The sequence below is a fragment of the Carassius gibelio genome, chromosome A14, assembly GCF_023724105.1.
Source record: "Carassius gibelio isolate Cgi1373 ecotype wild population from Czech Republic chromosome A14, carGib1.2-hapl.c, whole genome shotgun sequence".
NCBI classification, from domain to species: Eukaryota; Metazoa; Chordata; class Actinopteri; order Cypriniformes; family Cyprinidae; genus Carassius; species Carassius gibelio.
The window spans coordinates 3211836-3226529 of NC_068384.1; the positions used below are offsets into that span (position 1 = coordinate 3211836).

General features: G+C 40.3%; 1 protein-coding gene across 9 annotated transcripts in view; it reads left to right on the plus strand.

Annotated features, from left to right (window-relative positions):
* Window positions 1-608: 608 nt before the first annotated feature.
* Window positions 609-14694, plus strand: part of LOC128027268 (muscleblind-like protein 3) — a 44700-nt gene continuing 30614 nt past the window's right edge. For 3 of the 9 annotated variants that reach the window (XM_052614692.1, XM_052614699.1, XM_052614698.1), the window contains exons 1-2: window positions 636-922; window positions 12655-13740. In XM_052614692.1, coding sequence (XP_052470652.1) covers window positions 13567-13740 — 174 coding nt within the window. In that variant the 5' untranslated portion in view covers window positions 636-922; window positions 12655-13566. Of the gene's footprint in view, window positions 923-12363; window positions 12484-12650; window positions 13741-14694 lie in introns of those variants that run through there. The other 6 variants (XM_052614691.1, XM_052614697.1, XM_052614696.1 and 3 more) reach the window with 5 other exon arrangements.

Sequence of the window (14694 nt, forward strand, 5' to 3'; positions counted from 1 at the left end):
ATATATATATATATATATATATATATATATATATATATATATATATATATATATATATATATATATATATATTTGAGTTGTACTATTTATTTTTATTTTTTTTCTGGAGCAGACCCATGCTTGTGAGTTTTTTGTTTGTTTGTTTTTTATGCAATGTGTTAACATTTAGTATTCATAATTAGACAATTGTATGACACCTCAGGTCACGTGATGTCGTCATGGCTGCGTCCACGAGAGGGCGACCCGCTCCATGTACAGTAAAACAGTCTTTTCTAGAAGAATTATGTCATGTTTGAATAATATTTAGAATTATCTCATTGTGTAAAGTTTTTTTTTAATTAAAACAATTCGGAGTGCCCAATTAAAACGCCCGTTACTCATAAGAAAAATATAATTTATAGAGTGAGGATGGACCTTCTGGTCTAAATATTTACATAGGTCCTGTACTTTAACGATATTTATTGAATGCATTTAAATCCACCCTTCCTAAACCCTTCACGTATTACTTATTATAGGTGTCCTCATCCATAAAGCGTAGTTTGCACTGAGTTCGAGTGGGAATCCCCCTAAAATGGAAGCAATACATGGGAATGCACGTAGTGCCGTGCACACTTTCGCTCTACTCCTCCCTTCTACCCTCCCTCGTCTCGTCTTCTGCCTAGCAGCAGCTAGCAAGTTCGCTTCTCGCTTCCCCACCGCTCGCTTCGTCGTTAAACTCAAAACACCCCGCAGCCGCTGGTCATTGTCTTTTAAAGCAGGAAACTGCGCAAACGAAAGCTCTTGGTTCAACGCGGGAACTTTTGCAACCAAAGCGCGCGCCTCACATCAGCCAATGATCGTGACGTAGTTATTGACAAATCTTCATTTCGCTTTGCGCTGCAATTGATGTCACTCGAGCTCTAGTCGCGCGCTGTCTGCACAGGTGAGTCATTCGCTCTCGACCAATATTTCATATTCTTTAACCCATCTAGCCGCACATGATAGTGCATTAGTGATTGGTGTAATGCATTGCTCGCTGTCACGACTGACGCTCGCTCGTTTATGGGTCTCCGTAGCTAACCTTGCTTTTGCGCACATGGCCTCTTCTCACTGTGACGCATAAGTCTAGAATTTGTATTTCTCCTTATGCTTAGTAGCAAAGTCTCTCATTTGAACTTAAAGCACAAGCTGTCATTTATAAAATGACGCCAGTAACGCAGCTGGGTGTCACGCATTGCTGACAGCTGTTGAGCTTCCCATCAGTGCTGTGTGGTGCCCTGAGCAGCGCCTAGTTTGTAAAGAGGTTGGATGGAGATCAAACTCTCCCACGTCAATAGTCAGGTGCAGTGGGCTGTATATCTTTTCTGATGCTGTATTTTTGTGTCTGGCATGTAAAACTAGCAGTCATGCTGACATTTCAAATTGCATGGCCAGGAGTGGGTGCAGTCCCAACCTTAAGATGTTCAGCCACCATGGGAGCTGAATTTGTCCTTGGCTTCCTGGAACATGAAAAAGTTGGTCCTGGAAAAGTGTGTGAGGGTGGTTTTGTATCTTGGTGTGTTGAAGTTAAATGTCCTTTGTCCCGCTAAACCTTAACATCTTTGGACATTTGCCAGCACTGACAACTGTCCAGAGCTTTTGTCATCCATCCAGTTGTTGCATAAATTGATAGTCATGTGTGTATTCCTTATGCCAAAAAAGGGAGTCTTATGACCTTTATTTTGCACTCCCACACCTGTATATGCTACCTGTTTAGTAACAGGGTCCCACAATCATATATATGAAGACGTTATTAAAAGTTATAGACATTTGTGCCCTTGATAATATGGTTCTGTATGACACTAGCTATAATGCAATAGCAAATTTGCGAAACCGGAGAATGTTATATTTACCTGTTCACAAATTAGAAGGGGTCTGGACCTGCCAGTTGTTTCATTGCACCTCATATTAATTTTTTTTAATTCATTTTTATCTTATTTGGTTGCATGCCATCGATTTTGTGCAAATAATATAAAAGTTTACATGCACAGCAATGCAGTTGCTTTCAGGTCAGTTGCACCACAACGTAGACCCTAGAGTCGTGGTGCGAGAGCACCTGCAGTTGTGTGAGTGACGGTTGACATTCTGTTTGATTTCACACCTTATGATGTGCACTGTCAAAGGTCAGGTCGCAGGAGTCCTGCTGCTTTAGATGCCTGGTGTCTGTCTGACTTCAGTGGCATCACTGCCCTTTTGTTATGTCTGCGATTTAAAGGTCCTCACATAGCTGACAGGTCATATATCTGGTTGGCAATACCTTGGCAATACTCTGCACGTCCCCTGCTTCTCCCTGAGGGGTCTGTTTATCCTCTCACTTCCTGATTTAAACTAGAACTAGATCTACATACAGTGAGACAGAACGCTGTGTGACGACAAGCTCCATTAGTTCCCGGTGGTCACGACTGGTCAGGCAGTCGCAAACGTGCGAAATTGAAGCTATACCCTTGTTGGAGGTGTGGGGTTAAATCAGGTGAGCTGCTAAAGACGGCAATATCCCTTCACCACACAAGGAGCAGATAGGGAATAAGATATTAGGAAGCCCCTTACTGTCCGATGTGCACACACTCGCACCTCACATCCGCATATTAACACATGTGCTGAAACTGCACCACAGGTTCAGGCACGTTTGCCACCGCCGTTGTGGACTTTGTTCTCGCTTTCATTCACCCTATAAAATTAATGATAAGAACAGACAGTGAGGTTACTGTATACACAAAGCGCATGTCCTCATTTCACCTCTCCTGCTTTACTGGACCAAATATGGTATGTTATGCCATATGCTTTGAAATGGCAATAAAACGTGGTGCTGGGCTGATAAAGCAAAATGATCAAACACTGAGCGACTACAGAATATTGATTGCGCTGTCATATTTTGATGGCTTGCTGTAAATATTAGTTCTCTACCGAATCTATAAGAACTAGACTATTGGGTTCTATAAATATGGCCACTGCCCTCTTTTTTCGTAAGTAGGTTATGACACGCTCAGATTGAGTTACTCACAAATGAGCTTTTAACCACTATTCTGTAAAGTGCAATGCACCATTTGTCCGTGTAAATATCATTTAGGGCACATTTGTACAAAGAAAAGAGGATTCGCCAAGCATGTGCTTCATTTAAAGCCTTGCTTTTGAATGTTTCTGGATATTTAGAATTACATAAAAAAAATAGATTTTTCATATTTGATGTCCTGTCTTGTTTCTATAAAGTTCTATGATATGAAATTCAACTTGTGTTTTTTTAAATCGGTTTCATTTAAGTTAAAGGGGGGGTGAAATGCTCGTTTTCACTCAATATCCTGTTAATCTTGAGTACCTATAGAGTATAGTACTGTATCCTTCATAACTCCAAAAAGTCTTTAGTTTTATTATATTCATGAGAGAAAGATAGTCTGTACCGATTTTTCCTGGAAAAACACGACCGGCTGGAGGCGTGACTTGTGGGCAGAGCTAAAGAATCACGAGCGCCAGTAGGCTTTTGCGTTGAGAGCATGTGGAAGCTGTGACATTACCGTGAGGAAAAAAAAACATCATCCAAAACAAACCATGGCTAACAGTCAGATTCAGCCGTTTATTTATGATCCAGAATCAGATCCCGAGGCTGAAACTGAACGAGAGCAGCAGCAGCAACGACTCGCTCGGAGCGGGGCTCGAACCCGGGTCTCCGGCATGGGAGGCGGACGCACTAACAAGGAGGCAGAGATATTTTAAGCAGTTTTACTCACCGCATGTGGTTCCAACACACGATCGTGACCCTTTTTCGTTGGGATTGCATCATCCTTAAGAAATAAACGATACGCAAATCCGTCGTCATCTGGGCCTTGTTTGTAAAACAAGCATCTTCGAAATGCAGGGAACAAACAAAAACACTTGCACAACTCCGTTGATGCTCTGTAAAAATAAACTCCATCCACTGGTCCCTTAATGCTGTTTTTTTTGGTAATCTGTGCAGGGTTGTCTTGCCCTGGCAACCAAAAACACACTTCTTTTGTGACTTTTCGCGACGCTCTCGCTCTGATCATTGAATAAATGTCTGTGCTCAGCCTCTCAGTGCTCTGCTATACGGGAGCACGCGCTCTTTCGGCAGACGTGCCCTCAGGACCCATATAAGGAAATTCCGCTCCATCTAACGTCACACAGAGCCATACTCGAAAAAAACTTTCCGAAACTTGTGACAAACTTAATTTTTGAAACTTTGTCCATGTTTAGCATGGGAATCCAACTCTTTAACAGTGTAAAAAACTCAGTATGCATGAAATAGCATTTCACCCCCCCTTTAAGAAATGACTTGCACAACCAAATTTATTCAAAGCAGCTGCTGAACTTAAGTTTTTAAGTTGAAATAAAGGGAAATATATGTTTACATGAGATAATGCACTACCTAACATGAATTTTAGCAACTTTACATTATTAATCTTAGTAAATGTTATTACATACACTAATCTTTACAGTCACATTTTAGTTTTGGGACTAATTCTCATTATTAACTTACTATTAACTATGACTTTTGCCTCTATAGACTCCTAATTTGCTGCTTATTAATAGTTAGTAAGGTATTTGCTAAGTTGTATGGCATAGGACTGAGGGATCTAATGATTATGCAGAATAAGGCATTAATATGTGCTTTATAAGTATTAATAAACAGCCAGTATGCTTGTAATATACATGCTAATAAGCAACTAAGAATTTGTCCCTATATTAAAGTGTTACCATATTTAATTTTAAGTTGCATTAATTGACACTAGTTAAAGGTTTATGAACATATATGAATGAACAATGAACAATAGTATAGTTATGAATTAACATGAAGAATAAATGGATATCGATAGTTCATAAAACCTGATACAAGAAAATGTTAACCAATTGTGAAGTGTTACCCTTTTTTGTAATACTCTAAAATATTTAACTGTTTACATAGAGTTTTCTGTTGACTGGTGGTGCATTTAAATTTCTCAACGATGCATTTTTACGCTAAACTGTTTAAGAGTTTAATTTGATATTACATTGAAAATTTGCACTGGCTAAAAGGATGGTCTTTGATAGTGCACTTGCTCCTCACAGTTGTCCTGTTTCAACAGTTCGGTGTTGCATCACACAGAGCTGGGCAGAGGGGAAGAGGCTCAGCCTGTTGTAATGTGTCATGTAGCTCTAAGCCTATGATTTTAGAGTTTGTTTGTGCTCTCCAGAGCACCGTACGTGTCTCTGTCCTTGCTGTGAGTTTGTGAGCAAGCTCAGGCAGCTGTGTGTTTTTATGAATGGAGGCAGTGGGGCTGTAATAGGCTGAACGGATTATATATACTTAACCTAATTATTTTCCCCTGTGGCTGGGGGCTTTTCTCCTCTGCCAGTCCTGTCTCACAAGCTCTTGAGTCTCCATCTTAGGCCCTGCATGTCTCCACCTTAAGCTGTCTGAACCGTCCATTTTTGGGGGGTTTTCTTCAGTGAATGCTGCAGGTTTGACTCTGGGGAACAGAGAACTATGTGTCCATGTATTTTTGCATTTGTTTCCTTTCATTAAGGGAAGTGCACACATGGCTCAATATCTGTTACATTTGGGTCGCACTTCTGCATGAGATTCTCTGCACTGATCAGCCTTGTACTTTAAATGTCATTCAAACAGGTTGTTCCCTGTAATGGACAGGACAGTGTGTCTGTTCATAGGATTCAAACTTTTAACCTGTTAACTGTCACCCAGTCCCGAATAGGGGACGCCTGTGTTGACTATACTATATTACAATAGAATCTAATCTAATCTTGACAAACTATATATCGTTGGAAAGGTCTAAGACTCCCAAATATATATATTTACCAATATTTTTTGTTAAAAATTATGTAGGAAAAGTAATAGATTAATTTATGACAAGAGTGCACCCTCAGAAATCTACATTACAAAAGGAGTTTTGACCTTTGTTAAAAAAAAAGACTTCCTCGTTGCCTTTTTCTCTATCACATTTTAGAAATCATCAGAAGTTATATATCACTTGAAAACATAAAATCTCAAAATTCATCCTTTAAAACCCATTTTAAAATCAGACATTGCATTACCATATAAATGGCACATCAAAATCATGTCATGAATTATAAAAATTTAGGTTTGTATCACGCACTCAAGTCTATCTTCAAAAACGTGAGTGACAGTTAAGGGGCCATCTTATACTGACTCTTATTCCGAAAAAGGAATAAGGAAGCAACAAAAAAACGTATTTTTTTTTTTTTTTTAAGATGTCAATCTCCAAAGTGACAAATGAACAATAAAACTGTCATTTTTATATTAATTTAAATGTCTCAAGTATTATATCTTTGTTTGTTAGCATTTTTTTTTTTTTTTTTACTAATATTCTTTTGGATTCTGGTGGATTATGAAATATTGAGGGCAGCCCATCGAATCTTGTGAAGTCAATCAGTCTGATTAATGAACAAATCATTTTTGGATGGACTATTCAAGTAAAAGATTCAAACATTTTAAGAAGCATGCTTCTATTCATTAAAACACTTCTTAAAGGAACAGTCCACCAAAACATGAGAATGCTGCAATCAGTTACTCATCCTTATGTCATTACATATCTGTACACAAATAGTGAATTTCTAAAGTGAGGCTGTCAAGCTCCAATTATCTTCGATTGAGTGAGACACACAAGACGATGGTGGATGATTTAGTTTCTAAACGAAAGGAAAAAGCGCTTGTTTGGCAATATTTTTGCCTGTTGAATTTTGCTGTGTATCTAAGGTGATTTGGATGATTTGTGGAACTTTATGTAATTTATTTATTTTATTTGACATCAATATTATTATATTATGCAAGTTGACTTATTTTCACTTTATACAAGTTATTTGTTATTTTATATTAGGCATAGCTTTCCCTATAGCAAGGTGTATTTTTTCATTCGTTTTGTTAATGCAATTTCTATGTTTTACATATATATATATATATATATATATATATATATATATATATATATATAGGCTAAAGTGAGTTTGTTGTATTTTGTTGTTGCATTTAAGCAATTGATGCTGAATTGCTGCTAATTCGAAAGTAAAATGCGCTTGGAGATTTTAAAAGCAATTTAAAAGTGTGGATAAAGCGGGTAAATTCAAACAAAATAAAAATGAAGAATTGCTACACACTGAATTGCCGCTATTTGAAAGTGAAAGTAAAATGCACAAGCCACTTTTACAAGCTATTTGAAGGAAAGCGAAGAAAAGATGAAACGCCCCCACAGTGATTCCAGTATTTTCTGTGTTGTCACACGTCGATTAACCTGTGGGAAAATTTCCTCACCGTCACAACCCTACTACGAACCAGATCACTGAGTTTTGAAAGTGGCTTTGTGAACTAGTCCAACTTTGCTAACCAAATCAACCAAATTAGTTGAAAAGATCTGACTCACAAGAAACATTTGCTTATGAATGAGACATTGCTACTTCTCTCATGAACACACCAAGGTCACATAGCATGGATGTGAAGATTTCCAATTAGTAATGATCAAAATTTTAGTCTGTTTCTCATGCAAAGGCATCGCATGAAAAGACTTACAGAATATAGTGCACTGCACAAGTTGTATGGACCTGTTTTATGATTCTTCATGGTGCTTTTTGTCGTTTTGGAAGCTTGATAGCTTAATTCTCTTTGGTGAGAGAATAATGCCATAATTTTAAGTGGGAACTGTCATTTCAAGAAAAGTAAACGATAAACAAACAGCTATTTGAAATCAAACTAAAATGGCAACCTTGTTAAAATCTCAAATGCTCCAAACCATGACTCTATTTCTGAGAATAAGTGTGGATTCAGTTTCATTTCTCCTTCTATTTTAGATCTATCTGCCTACGGTTTCAACGGCGAAACAGTTCATCCGAAAATAAAAAGTCTGTCACTATTTACTCGTCCTCAGGTCGTTGCAAACCTAACTTTTTATCTTCTGCAGAACACAAAAGAAGTTATTTTTAAAGAATATTGGCAACCAAGCAGTTTTGGTGACCATTGACTTCTCAATAGCATTTGTCAAAATACCTTCTTTTAGGTTCCTCAGAAGAAAGTCGTACAGCAAGTCGTGGTTTGGAGCGACATGAGGGTGACTAAATGATTACTGTCTCTAAGAAGTAATGCAAAGGTTAACTGTGAGCTACTGAACTCTCTCCTAGCTGTGAGAAATGCTGCAGTACAAGCTGCAGCAAGCAGAATGCATGTGGGGAGCATGTGCTGTGCTGTGCTGGTGGAGCTGCAGTGTGTGCTGGTCATGCTGGGCTCGCCTGCATGCGTCAGCTCTGTGGTATGAAGGTTATGTTGTGGCGCTCCAGTGCTGCTGAGCGCTGCAGTGCGTTGGAACAGCAGACTCCTCTCTTTCCTGCCCTGACCTCTGCCAACTGACCCTTACACTCCCACTGGCATCTATGCGAACGAGCCAGATTCAGTCATGCATTGGTTCTGCATATCATTCCAGTGTAATTACTTTACTCGCTTTTCTGGGCTTATTTGGAAACTCAGTGCCACATTCCGGTGGAGCGGCAGTCCATGTTGAAAACGCTTGTCGTTTGAATGCAGCGACTCTATGACTTTCATCACGTTCCCAGCATTTCAAGATCAGCTTAATTTATGATTATGAGCATGGAAGGGCCTCATTGTTACATTTTCCCCATTTCCATGTGAGTCATGTCTCAAAGACTGTGAGCTTTCATGAGAATAAAACATATGAAAGGCCACTTGGCCTTTGGTTTATTTACATGAGCAAAATGTTGAACTCCGCTGGGACCTGAAAAAAGACACGTCTGCAGAATATTGCTTCATCAAGCCTTGAGTTTTTTGTTGGCTGTAAATTATATTGGTCAGCAGGTTTTTACTGTATTGTAGTCTGTTTTTTTACTTCAATTCAATTAATATTCCTTCTATTACACATAAATGCTTGATTCTGTCAATTCAGTACACGAGTTACCGTAGAAGACTTTTTGAAATTGTTAAAACAGATCTCAAATGAACACTAAACAGTGTTTACTGTAGTAATCACTGTAAGTGTTACACCTAGGTCAGTTGTTGTTATATTGATTTCTATAATCGATAATTCCAAGATCTAAGATTAGCTCATTCAGCAAGCGGGTCTCGAATAGACAACAAACTCTGGACACTGGTTTTCAGGTTTTTAGGGATAGTTCACCCATAAATGAGGGCGAGTAAAAGATTTTCATGTCTTTTATATACCTGTACGACTGTCCTTGTTCTGTGGAACACAACAGAAGATAATTTGTCAAATGTCTGGTTTGCAGGAAAAAATGTATTTCTCACAGACAGACAGTAGGTGTGATTTCTTTTTTTGTTTTTTTTTGTTTTTTTTGACTTCTCAAACTGAGATGGCCTCGAACAGCGCACTATAGCGTCTACAAACCACAGCCAAGTGCTGTTAAAAGATATTTGTTTCTCATTCCAGTTATTGACTTTCTCCTTGATTCTTGTGCATGCACATGCGGCGCCTTGAAGGACACTGCTACAAGTGCGATGTGTATATGACTCGGTGACCTTGTAGAAACAATACACACTCGCCACCGCCACACTTCTGATAATTACAGTCTCTATTGTAGATCTGCACCAGAAACACATATGTATGCCATGCTGTATAGCCTCCTTCCTGCTGTAGAACATCAAAGTAAACTGACTAAACACAACCAGCACTTACACAAGCCTGTATAACAATTGATCTACATATTAATGGCATTATCAGTATCCAGCACAAGTTTATTTGTTTTCTTGTCCATGCATTAGTGATATTCATTCTGTCTGAAGTTCTATCTATCGGGGGATTTTTTTTTATTTGTATTTATTTGTATATGTATTTTTTTGGGCATTTTTCTAAAAAAAAAAATCTACATTTTTTCAGCTTTTTCCAGGTTTAGTGCAAGTTTTGCTGTATCTAATCTAGCCTATATATTTTTCCATTAGTGTGTTTGTAGCCTTGTAGTGTGGCTTTTCCATTAACAAGTTAGTTTTTCCACTATACACATGAAAACAACTGCATTGCTGTTTTTTAATGTCACAATGTATTGCATGCTCAGCCTGAGTAAGCTGGGACAATTCAGATTCTGATTCATTTTTGCATCGTTCAGATGGTTTATGAAACATTAAATAAACTGATTACAGTGTCTGGTATCATTGTATTTCTGGGTGCATGATACATCCATCAGTATCTAATCAATCATCGTTTTTTTCTCTATGATATTGCTTTTTTTAACTGTAAATGCGCATTTCTCCTATTTTTTACATTTAAATGACCTTTACTATAATCTAATGATATTTTTCATCTCTTTTTATCCTATTTTCTTTTTAAATGCATGTTACCAATCTCATTGTGAACAGTGCATCCATGTGTTTCAAAAAAAAAAATTGACCATGTTATTTTTAGTCAAGATGTCATAGATCGATCTTCCAGTGAACTGACAGTCTTTCTCTGGTGATGTATGCTGGACTTCCCCAATCAATTAGGTTGCACCTTTTCTTACAAATGACTGCAAACTTGCGTTCAGATCAGCCTCCATCCAAACAAAAACCAATGGAAAGTCCACAACCTACACATTTTTCAGGTTTCACATTAACACACATCTCACTTTTGATAATGCATTTCACATTGCAGAAGTAAAAAATCCCTGCTTTAGTTTCATTGTGATCGTAAATATCCAAAACTGACCTATACATTCAATATAGACAGATAAAGATAAACTAAATTCAATTGTTTATCTTGTAATAACTGTAGGCTAGATGTACACCAACTAGTCGGGATGTGTTTCCTCTTTCTTCTTTGCATTAATAATTTACTTAATCACATTGGGAAATCAGTTTGAGACCAGTCCCATTGTTTCGGGCTGTGTGTGATCGTTAGCTCTACAAGCCGCGAATATAAAAATCCTCCAATTTGGGAAATAGCGATGACTATCATTGCGAAGGGGAATTAGCAATCATCAGACAGGTGATGCTTTTACTACACATTAGGGTAATAGCAGCATCTGCGGAGGGACTCAGACGCAGCAACTGACGTCACGGCCACATGTTCTCTTCACGGATCACCTCTCCGTTCACCTGCCTACATATAAATGAGATAATTGGCCTTTGCTTTTTGCGTGCAGGAAGCAGGTGTGGCTGAGTACCATGTTGCTCCGTTCTGAGACAGAGATGAGCTAACTTCATTGCTGACGAACGGCTCACCCGGGGGGGTGGTCTTCATCGATCTTACTGTAGGGCTGATATTGGGGGAGGGTGCACGTCAGTCTGCTGTAAAACCGACTTTCTGCTTTTCACGGTGTTATGTTGCTCTGCATTTAGTGCCTTTGTTCTTGTATTTGGAGGTGGGTGTCATTAATTCAATTTCCATCTTCTCTTGCTCAGTTTCACTCCCGATCTCCCTCACCGCATTGCTCTCCTTCAGGACCGTCTGTCTGCGTGCTCCGATCACGCGCTCACCAACCCCCCCCCCCACCCCTTCCACCTGCCGCCTCCTCCGTCTGTGTCTGTCGCTGTGAGACACGGGGACAGATATCATCTGCCTTAACCTCTCCTCTAATCCCCTCACTGTCTGCTCGTTCACCTCTGCTTTATTTGTTTTCATTTTCCTGTCCTTTTATTCATTTATCCATCCCTCCCTCCCACATCGGTTCAAGTATGCTTGGTCATCACGCCATTGATTATTCTTCACTGTACTGTCTCTCTCTTTCTCTCTCTCTCTCTCTCTCTCAAGGGACGGCATATCAAATGCCAGACTCACCCTAAACACCCACTCTCATTTCCTTGTGGAACAACCCCCTCCCCCTTCACCCCACACACCTTCCCGTGTAGAATGGGTGCGATTTAACCATAGATTCACTTCTCCTTTCTCTTCCCTTCATCATCCCACCTGTGATCGCCTGTACCCTGATAATGCTCCAGGAAAGCTAGAGAGCCACTCTCCTTCGAATCAGCCAAGGAGCAGTGCAATGACAAAGAGGGTGGGGAGACTAACGATCAATACATCAGGCTTTTCCCGATTGGCTGATCCACATTGCCCGGTTGCATCTCAGCTGCTGATTGGCTGTTGCAGTGTATGCTAACTGCAGCTATGGGGATTTGCCCTCCCTGTTGGCTGCTCTACTTCCTTTTTCAATCGTTTAGATCCTGAACTCTGAGAATGCGATCGGCGCGTGGTTTATGGCCTTGCTGTTTTGTCGCTTCCATCTGCCCCAGAGTCGTAAAGTGACGTTGCTGTCTCCCATGTGCGCTCTCTCTCTCTCTCTCTCTCTCTCTCTCTCTGTCCTTTTCCCTGCCTCCTCCCTCTTTTCCCTCCCTCCCTGTATCTCTTAATCAAGACACAGCCTACCCTTTCCTTTGCATTGCTGCCTGCCTCCCGTCTGCACTCCTCCTCCACCTCTCGTGCACTCTCTCACTCGCGCTTTCTGCCATGCGCTTCCAGCCTCTCTCTCTGTTTGTCGCTCACTCACCTCTGTATTCCCCAGTTACAGGTTTGCAACATAAACAGCTGTGGCTTCAGGGATGTTCTTTGTTGTTTTGTACTTTTATCGCTTATATTTTGCTAAATATTTCTTTCGCGAAGTGTTTTGGCTGTTCGAAAGGGACAGGCTGTGTTAACTGAGTTTGTTGCTTTTGTTTTTTGTGTATTTTCGCAAAGACAGGTCTCCTGCCGCAAAGGACTCTCTTAGAAGTGCGCGAGGGCACGTCACAGTCTGATGAAAGGTACGCAGGGGGAGCAGGAGGGATGAGAAAGCGATTCAAGTGAAAGAAGACTAACATCACCATAAAGTGCCTCATCTGGATGCTGCGGAAGCCCTTCTCCTGACTGGTCTGCACTTCGGAGTGCTCTCTTCCCCACTGACTTGTGCGTGTGCGCTTGGCCTTGGCTCGGGCTATATTTCACCGTGACAGTCAATCAACCCATTTGCCTGTTCCTCAATTCCAGCTCCGCCTGCTCGCCATTTCACCTTTTAATACAAGGACGCCTGTCGATTAGTTTCCTTATTGGGTTCTCAAAGTGTCTCTCTCTTCACTTCTGCAGTCTCTCCATCCCTTGCGACTCAGATATGCGAGTATCTTTAGGGACTGCTGTGCCTATGGCAACAGGGCAAGGAGTTTCGGAAGCCTAAATTTAGAGAAAGTCCATTTAACATCAATGCAAGAGGTCTATTTTAAACCCAGAGCTCTGGAGGGTGAGTCTAGACAGTGGGGCGACCACTGCAGACAAATACAAAGTGCCGCTCTACTCTACTTTTAATGCCTTGTTTTCCTGAACGGCAGCCGAAGATGCACCGCAGCATGTCACATTGACCTACTCCACCTCATCACACTCGATTCATCGTCCTCCCTGCCTGACTTTGAACAGATCTCATATTCTCGTCATACTTCCTCACTGGCTGATCAACAGACTATGCCCCCTTCCTGTTCATAAGAGAGTTCGGTTTTCATTTCTAGACTGGTAGTCTGAGGATCTCCTTGCCACTGTGCTCATTTTTTGCAGCCCTTGTGCTTCATCACGCCTGGCTGCCACACCCCAGCCCTCCGCTCACCCGCCGCTTGCCCGAGGGTCTGCCATGGCCGTCAATGTGACCATGGGTCGCGACACCAAGTGGCTGACGCTGGAGGTGTGCAGAGAGTTCCAGCGAGGAACCTGCTCACGTTCGGACGCTGAATGCAAGTTCGCTCACCCCTCTCGCACCTGCCACGTGGAGAACGGCCGAGTCATCGCCTGTTTCGACTCTCTCAAGGTAACCTGGATGCATGTGCACACAGACACAAGTGTTTGTTTTACTATTGCACTGATATATTAACCATGAGAGCATTATTTGATGTTTTGGTGCAGATTTCATCATTCACACACGCTATTTGGACTTTTTGTCAGATATCTCTAACACCTGCAGGCTCTTTTGCTGAGTAGTGATCTCTCTCCTGTCCTGAAATCAGCCCTTGAGTGTATTTTTCTGTCAGATTCAGACTAAAACACTCCAATTTCTGGTCATGGATTGGTCAATTCTTATATAAGAAGTACCACCATGGGACAGTTAACAAAAATTCAGTATGAGGTTAGGATTAGCAAATGTCAAAGCATATTGAAAAAAGCATATTGATGGACTACCAAAGAATTCTGTGAGTGTTTTACTTCCCAGAGTATTTATTAGAGTACTATGGTATATCCAAAAAACAATCTAATGTCATAGGGTTATCTAATTTTTGGTACATTTTATGTTTAAATAATGCTTCTCTTTGGAAGCATGATGAAGCCATTTTAGAGGGAACGGGAACAGTTCATAAAAAAAAAAAAAATAATAATAATAATCTGTCATCATTAAATCTCCCTCATGTCACCCAACTTTTATGAATTTCTTCTATGGAACTCAAAAGGAGGAATTTTGAAGAATTTACTGGAGTTTACCTTTTTGTGATGCTGTTATACAGAATGGGAACTGGAGATTTGATGCTTCAAAAAGTTGGTCAGTAAGTAAGAATGTAACAATTAAACGCGAACCGGTTGAAAATGTATTCAAATATGTGATGATTCAATTAGGGGTAGAAGTTTATATCAGTGTATGTCTGAGGGGAACTTACTGTCTTTAGAAAAATGTAGATGGTATTTTTTCTTTTGATCTTGCCATAAGTGCAGCCCTGCTTTGTTTACAGCAGAAACCAAGGAAACGCTTTAAGCGCCACCTGCTGGCAGAAAG